Source organism: Chelmon rostratus, chromosome 7, assembly GCF_017976325.1.
Source record: "Chelmon rostratus isolate fCheRos1 chromosome 7, fCheRos1.pri, whole genome shotgun sequence".
Taxonomy (NCBI): domain Eukaryota; kingdom Metazoa; phylum Chordata; class Actinopteri; order Chaetodontiformes; family Chaetodontidae; genus Chelmon; species Chelmon rostratus.
This window is the reverse complement of record NC_055664.1, coordinates 15,123,704-15,132,451: the sequence shown is the minus strand read 5'-3', so window position 1 is coordinate 15,132,451 and position 8,748 is coordinate 15,123,704. Positions and strand designations below refer to the sequence as shown.

General features: G+C 39.8%; 1 protein-coding gene across 3 annotated transcripts in view; it reads right to left on the bottom strand.

Moving 5' to 3' along the window:
• Positions 1–569: 569 nt before the first annotated feature.
• Positions 570–8,748, bottom strand: part of LOC121609010 (lissencephaly-1 homolog) — a 38,710-nt gene continuing 30,531 nt past the window's right edge. For all 3 annotated transcript variants that reach the window (XM_041940508.1, XM_041940510.1, XM_041940509.1), the window contains exons 9-11: positions 6,497–6,598; positions 6,183–6,339; positions 570–4,474 (exon numbers count right to left, since the gene is read on the bottom strand). In XM_041940508.1, coding sequence (XP_041796442.1) covers positions 4,401–4,474; positions 6,183–6,339; positions 6,497–6,598 — 333 coding nt within the window. In that variant the 3' untranslated portion in view covers positions 570–4,400. The remainder of the gene's footprint in view (positions 4,475–6,182; positions 6,340–6,496; positions 6,599–8,748) is intronic.

Genomic DNA, 8,748 nt, shown 5'->3' with positions numbered 1-8,748 from the left:
CGTTTTTCAACATTATAAATACTACTTAACCTGTCTGCTTAAGATGTCAGATTTCGAATGTGAAGACCAAACATGAATTTTATTGAAAATGTCGTGATTTTACTGGGAATTCCTCATTTGCAAACTTAGTTTTTCTATAAACATACCCATGTTTACTATTTCCCTTCAAAGCTTTAGATTTTTCCTGAACTCACTAATCTTACATAAACATACTGTAATTTTACACAATTTAAAATCTACTTCACTTTTTAAATACATTTTTGCTTGTCCTTTATATTTTTGTTTAATTTCATTGACATATACAAACTTTAACTACACCTTGCCCTTAAATTAACATGTTGATGATAAATGGAAAAGTGTTTGATCCATAAAATTTTGAGAAAACGTAAAATCAAATTAACTTAAAACCATGAATAAAGCCTCTGGGTGTGTATGTCAACTGCCAATCATCATTTTACTTTTGAAATTTGGCTCTAGTTTGTTCAAATATACTGTTGTTTAAAATACACTGGTCTTCTATTTAATAAATAACAGCTCTAAACAAATAAGCAGGACAACACAGATGCAGATTTTCTTATTTTATTATATTGCAAACAATAATGACATCCAGGTATATTGTTAACAGTTTGTTGAGTGAAGACTGAGACCATAGTGGCGAAAAACATCATGAGCTCTCCTGTAGGAGCTTGTTGTGCAGTCTGAAGCCCTGTGATGTGGTTCATGGGCAGATTACAGAGGACAGGTGGACCAGAAGAAATGACCCACAGATAGTCAAAACTCTGTCTGTCTGTCTTTTCACACAACAGACCAGAGCAGCATGGGGATTGCTTGGGACCTGTGAATGGCAAAAGGGGATTTTCTTCAACAGGGCACACACTTGCATACAACACCAGCAACTGTGTTGTATCTTTTTCCACTGATTCTTACAAAAGAAACAGAACACACATCATCCTGACCTTTGATTGATCGCCTTCCTTGAGTGAAACCAAGGAAGGGAAAAAGTTTTTGATTTACATTTAATGGTCTGGCATGTCATAGCGTGATCCTGCAGAGACTAGTATCATTTTCAGAAGTTGCTCACATAGTGTTGGACCAACAAAGGGAGGCTGATTTATCAAGATAAACCAGATTGTACTGACAATTGTCTCTATTTTTGGCTTCAGCTAGAACATTTAACACATTGGCATCTTCATTAGCCATGCCAAATTGTACTACAAAACTTGCTGATTCTCTACCCAGAGCTTTTGCCTTAGGAAAGAGAAAACAGCTTGTAGAAAAAAAAGAAAAAAAGACCTTTGTAAAGGGGGCACACACCAAAGGGAGACATGAGTTCCCTGAAAAAGAGGGTTTCTCCTTTGGGACATCCTAGTCTGCCACAATCCCAATGCATTTACAGAAGAGGAGGTGAACCTCCTTCAAAAAGCATCGCACACACAACAAAACCAGCCTTTCTACAACCAGTGAACAGAGCTGTCTGAACTCATCAGGCAAGCCAACCAAAGACACAACAATGTAAGAGGAATAGTTTGACATTTGGAGAAATACACCTGTTCACTTTGTTGCTGAGTTCGATGAGAACATTAATAAGTGATGTTTGTATGATAAATGTGTAGCTGGAGCCAGCAGCTGCTTAGCTTAGCTTAGCTTAGAAGACCGGAAAGGGGTCTTTCTGAATAAACAGCCATTAAAACAGAACTAACATCTCAGAGATCTTAAATTGCACTTCTAAATCTATATTATGAATCCTACCATGGCAAAGGCATGACCCGTCCAAACTCTGCTGCTGATTGGCTAGTACGCTTGAGTGGCGACTGGTTAGGCTTATCGGAAAAATATCAGGGTAAACCAATCAGAGGGTCCTGCCCTCCAGCACAAAATTCCCTCAGGATACCGCATATTGTGGTTACACTTTTTGGATTAAACAAATAAGATTCAGTATAGGTGCAGGTAGACTGCAGAGAGCCAGGCTAGCTGTCTCCCCAATTTTAGCTTTTATGCTAAGCTAAACTAAGCAGCTGCTAGCTGTAGCTTCATATTAACAGTACAAATATGAGCGGTATAGATATTCTCATTTGATTCTCAGCAAGAAAACAAATAAGCATATTTTCCCAAATATCGATCTACATTTTAGTGCACAGGGACACTTTCTCACCCTATTGTTCAAACCAATTGGTCTCTGATAGGGGGGCTCCTGTATTTAACTTTTTAAAGAGTTTTGTTCTGACAGCTCCACCTCTGGTGCAGGTTTACATGCAGCAGTGCTACATCAACAGGTCACATTAGGCTCACAGTAGCCACTAGCAGGAGCTTGAGCAGCAGATCACCACATCCAGAACACACAGGAAGAGGAAAAACGTGGCAAAGAAGCAAAGATAAGAAGATCAGTTAAGCAGTGGAATTCTTTATTAGCCAAGTATGCATTGGAATGAAAAGGCTAATCAGAAATTATAGGTTTATGCACGTATCAACATCATTAAATTTTAAATGTTGTCTTTGATCATCATTAAACGACCGAAGATTTAGTGAAAACAGGGATGTGCAAGATTAATGAATCACCTTGTCAACTACAGTTCGAAGCAAGATGTTTCATTTTTTTTGTCCTCCAAGGGGAGTGGAATGGTTGTTTCTACAGCATGGACTGGTTTAATTGTTTTCCAGTCTTTCCAAAAAAAAAAAAAAACCTTCCTGCTTTACAGTTTGAGGAAAGCCACTCAGAAGACGCACACTGTATGAAGTGGTCTGTGAGGTTTGTCTGTAGAGATGCTCGCTGCTCAGGCTTTCGCATTCTCCTCCATATCTGATCCAGGAGCTGTCACTGCCTCTTTTTACAGTGAAGAGCTCTTTGCAACAAAAAAACCTCAGCATCAGACCCCTCTACAGAGAAAACAGCACCAACAAATCACTTAGCATGTCTACTGCTAGCATTTCCTCCCTAATCCTAAATTCCCATCCAGTTCATCCTTTAGTGCGATAATACAAAATTGCCAAATCTCTTAATAACAAGCTAAATTTACATTTCATATTTTCACAGAAAACTGATTTTTTTATTACTTAAAAGCATTTTTATTAAGCAGAACATACTTTCACCCCTCAGAAATTAGAGATCTTTGCACATCCCAGATATCAAACCCAGGGGGGCTCACTTCGACTCCTCATCGTGCCCGTATGTTTTCTCTTTAGCGGTTATATTTCACACAAGGCTCTTTTGTAGTCTTCAGATGCGCCATGGGACAATGGAGCATCTTCTGACATTACATAATTCCTATGGCACACCAAACCCTGCCAAGACTGACTGGTCAGGGGTCTAGTAGTGGACAGAGGTTTTTCGTTCAATAAAAGTCAGGTCACAGGAAATGGTCTCCTAAAGGGAGACACACCCAAGGACTTTATCAAGTGCTAGAGATTAAACAGGCATAATCCCTGAACTCTGCTCAGGTGTTACTGTGACCCAGGGCGCTCACTGACAACAAACCTGCTCTCTAAATTTGGGCTTCTAGTGAAAAACTCTGTACGGTTAATCACAAAGCCACTTTGAAACATTTCAACTTCTTATTCTTCTCTGCAGATTCATTAAATGGGATAATTTATCTAAAGCCTAGCAGTGGTTCATGTGCCACCATGACAAGAGTACAAAGCTGTTTTTAAGCCCCCAAGGTCCAAGGACAACAGTTTGAAACATTCGTATATACAGCCATTAAAATATTACCTAGTTCCACATGAAGAGAAATGGTATGCACACTTGAGAAGTGATGTTATAAAGCTACAGATTATTTCAATAACAACGCCCCACAGACAATCATATCTTATCGCATCATATATGCTTTTCCTGCCTTATCTCTCAAAAGTTTCACCAAGCTAGGCACCAACAGACTACGACAGTGAAGGAGAGAAATAACAGAGAAAAAAATCCTAAATAAAAAAATAGACAAAAATAAATCTTACACATAAAGACACTGTCATTTCTTAAATTATCGGTTTTTAGTGCCCTACATTTTACACCCAGTCAAAAACATCTGCCTTCAGTTGGTCGGTAAGGCTGCGTGACAGACGGTCAGCCCCGTGGTAAACCTATGGTACTTCTAGACGTTATGTAAATTTACAGTATACAATTTTGGATTACCATGCAAGAATACTTTTTTGTGTAACATTTAATAGCTCGATCTACATCCAGGAATAATTTACATAGAAGGACAATAGTTATTGGACCAGAGAGAATGATGGGTAAATAACCATGGTGGTTAAGTGCAGCCGGAGGAGATGATGATGATGATGTGGGTGAGGTTTAGGTTAGGTGAGGGGGCATTGGGATGAAAAGGAAGGTGGGAAGGCAGGAGGGGAGGTGGGATCCAGAGGAGCGCCTGGGTAATTGGGGTGGTGGTCCAATCCTCCAAAGGTCCAAATCAGCGGCACTCCCACACTTTTACTGTTTGATCTACACTCCCAGTGACCACGAAGGGAGCAGTCTTGTGGAAATCTGTGGAAGAGACAAAAGATCATCAGAACAAAGAAACAGGGAGGACATAAAAATTCATGCAACACGAGCACTGCATACACTTCTCAGTGTTTCCAGGCAATCTGGAAAGCATACTGTCTTCAGACCTCTGAATCATTGCCCTCATCTCAGATTTTTTTCAGCAACTTAAATAGCAGTCATTGACAACTGTTTCTGATGGTTGGAGAAAATGTGACTGATCAGAGCTTCGTAGGGGGGATTAAGAATGGGGAGATCATTTTTCTGTTCCAGAGCCAGAAAAATAGCTGCACTAATTGAAAATAATGTCAGAAAAATGCCCCAAAATACAGAGAAGTGTCGATGAGATCGATGGAGTAATGTGTAAGTAGCCTTAGTGGGGGCGCCTGGTTGGCCAAGATGCTGACAACGCAATTACAGCATTGGTTCCTTCGAGATGGTGAAAATGACGCCGGCAGCGTTGATACAGCACTCACTGCTGAATGGTTACCGGAGATCCCACCAGGCACGGCTGTGTCGTGGTTTTGTTCCATCCTCCATATGGCTTCATGACCCACTGGGATTGTTTCAGAAGTTTAGCGTTTTGCCTGCCTGATTTTGTTGATTTGTTCAGTTTTTGCTTATTCTGCCACTTTTCTTTGATTTTGTGCTTTTACCATCGGTAAAAATCCTATGTAGTTACATCATTTCTTTTTCTGTCTGTTTTAATTATTTTTATTGTTTATATATGATTGGGAGTCTGCACAGGGTGTTTTATTTTGAAATTTGACCAGATTGTCTATGCTATTCCTGTGTGTCTTCCTGCTTGGCTTGATTGGCTCTGTGCAGCTTGATATGATTTGGGACTATCTACTAGCAGGAATGGAATATAATATTCATAACTATATTTTCATATGCGTACAATCACTTGATAGGAAGAATTGTGGGGTTTTCGTTACCTTAGAATGAGCTCTTAATATCTACAGAGGCAACAGGTCCTTTTCCACAGAGTGCACCATGTAGCACTGCCAGGTTTCTACAGTGGCCCAGAACGGAGAAACCAAACACTGCCTATAGGGAGGGGTGAGGCTAAGGGTATTCAGTTGGTTGCATTATGCAGCCTCACCACTAGATGAAAAAAATCCTACAAACTGGTCCTTTAAAAGTAGGATGCAAGCAATTTGGGGGAAAGGCATTTGGTATTATATTGGGTGTAACGACAGGACAATACTTTTTAGAAAATGGGGGGAAAATAACACTTTTTTCCACCTGTGATTTCAAACAAAGGTGCTTTGTCTTTTCCACACTGCTCCAGGATTCATCACATCAATAGCTCACAGCGATATCCTCTTTGGTTGAATCAGGATTTAAGAGGACTGGGTTTCAAACGGCTTGCCAAGGAAAAGTTGGCTGAAGAGCTCCTCAAGAGAGTTCTCAAGCCTTGATCTGCTAAAAAGCTGCAGATACAAGGAGGGGGAGGCGGGAAAATCCTCAAGCACTTGTCTACCTCTTAAACCCCAGCTGCCAGCAACCCTCAGGACGCTCAACACACTGCCGGTGGAGAAACTGGGCTTCTTTACAATTATTCAACTCTTGGCTGAAGCATATATTTGTGGAACCAGCTCCACTGTCCAATGAGGATGGAAAAATAGGTCCTACTGCACCTCAGGAGATCAACTGGTCAAGCATAACAAGAATGAAGCTTTTTCTCGGGAGGTGAGGGGCAGCTTACCCAGAGAGGTAACAAAGTGTTCATGGGCACACAGGGTTTTCATGCAGCGCTTGTTCTTGTAGTCCCAGATCCTTAAGGTCTTGTCATCTGCACAGGTCACAATAAACTTGCCTCCAGGGTGGAAGAGGATACCACGCACCCAGTTGTCATGGCCAACCTGTGTGATAAAAGCGAGGCCGATAAAATCACCAGTTACAAACAAATTCATTCCACATATGAAGCTTTCACTGTAGACATTTTACCCAAACATTTAGAAACACATACATATGATAAAATGGTTTACTTAAAGGTTATTAGCCTTAGATGGTCCTCACCAGTGTCATAAGGCACATGCCAATGCTAACATCCCACATCTTGATGGTTTTGTCTCTGGAGCCAGACAACAGGAAGGGGCCTGGCTTACCACTCTTCTTGGTCTGGTTTGGCAAAAAGAGGGAAAACATTAAGTATGGAGTGAAATGTTGCAAAACTAATATAACACATGTAATTCATTATTTATACTTTGAAAAAACATTTCATGCTCAAGCAAAGAACACTCAATACAAGTCTTTCTGTTAAAACCGTTAAGTCTGAAAATTGTTTCCCCAAAATATTTTAAAAGTAAAATCAAAGACCAATTTTTAAGGAACTGTGCTGGGGCTTTGCATCAATTTCTACTTCACCAGAAAAAAAAGCATCATCCGTTACCATGGGGAAGAGATTACCTTAAATAAATTAATTAGCTGCTACATTTACCATGAAGTACTGTTAACACAAAAACAAAGACACTTAAAGGCTGTGTCAAGCACACCGGCACTAACAGTCATTACAGTCATTACATGCCTAATAGTTTTAACTGCATGAGTGGAGACTGTATTCAAACAGGCTGGCAGGTGGATCTAAGCAAAAACCAGAGAATCAATGACGCTGCTTTTTTAACTGCTCAAAAAAGAAATGAAAAAGACATTTTCATTTCTTTTTTGTGCTCAGTTTTTAAAAAATACTTCTAGTCAGGAAGGCCTAGATTACGAAGAAACAAACCAAAAAAAGGGATGCGACCAAACGAGAAAGTTGACAGCACCAGTGCAACCAGTAGAAAAGTGAGTCTGGAGCCTTGTCTCTACAGTTGTCTTTGTTTGTCTTGCAGTGTTACTGAGCCATAAATAAAGTTGAAGTGAACTAGAATTGCTGCCTCATGGTTGTTTGCCTCTGCCAACCAGTCAAATTGCATTTACATCCATGTTTGTCTGAGTTATATAATATGTGCAGTGAAGACTTTGAAGGAATATGATAAAATGCATTATGTGTAATTTTCCTACTATATTAACAGGTATGATTCCAGTAAAACATTTCCAGACAAAAAAAAAGCTGTCTTCACATCAAGACTATTTATACAAAGCAGTACAGAGGACTAATAGAGAGCTTTGTCACATGGTGCAACAACAATCACCTGAAGCTCAATATGAGCAAAATCAGTGACCTTGTGATGGACCACAATGCTTCAAACATGGATGTTGCCGCAGAGAAGCTACAAATTGTCAGACACGGATGCTTCACACACATCTTTAACACGGTAGCACAAAAGATCGATACAATCACCACAGTTTCAACATGGACACTGAAGAGTAGTCACCAATTCAAGATCTGACCAAATGTGAAAGATGGTCACAATCTCCCCTTCTGTTCCTGAGTTATGGTGTTGAATAATGGCCAGAAAAGAGTTTTTGCAGAACATTATGAAGTGAAGTTGACCTTTGGGATATAAAATGTCACCACTTCCTCATTTTATCTTATGAGACATTTGTCAATTTTGTCCAAATATACACATGAATTCTTGAGTTAGGGACAATTTTTTTTGTGAGGTCAAAGTGACCTTTAACCTTTGACCACCAATGTTGAATCAGTTCATCCTTGAGTCCAAGTGAACATTTGTGGCAAATTTGAAGAAATTTCCTCAAGGCGTTCATGAGAATGGGATGGACAGACAACCCAAAAACATAACACTGTACCTTAGCTGTTGCCAGCATGGAGACATTAATTAAACTTATAACAAATAAAAATTAAATTATTGATTAAAGAAATTGAATTTTCTTAAAAAAGGAAAAATCAGGTAAACGTACATCCGTATAACAACAGCTGTCTCTCTGGCATCAGGTTTCCATCAGTGCATTTATCTGGCAATAATATACAAATTCTATGCATATTTCAAGAATCAAAAAAACATCAGCTTGTCTGCAAGAGGACCACTGTTTTTCCCTGCACACAGGTTAGACTGGGACAACTGCTGTGGGGGCAAATATTGTTTTAATCTGACAAGGCTACAATTGGATACACTTGAGATCACAAGGCATGAGGAGGGAGTCTGGGCTGACTCGAGGGCATGCTGATATTCCGTCTGTGTATGCGTGCACACACTCCTCATTTCAAGCTGGTCTGTTCACATGGCTGAGAGTCTGAGCAGTGACGTAGGAGACTCACTAGCTGTGTTTCCATATAACTGTCAAGCGAATTTGAAGTGAACTTTTGAAATGTCGCAAAGAAGTAGAAAAAAAGAAAAGAAAAATGCCAATTCTGTGCGTTTGGAACA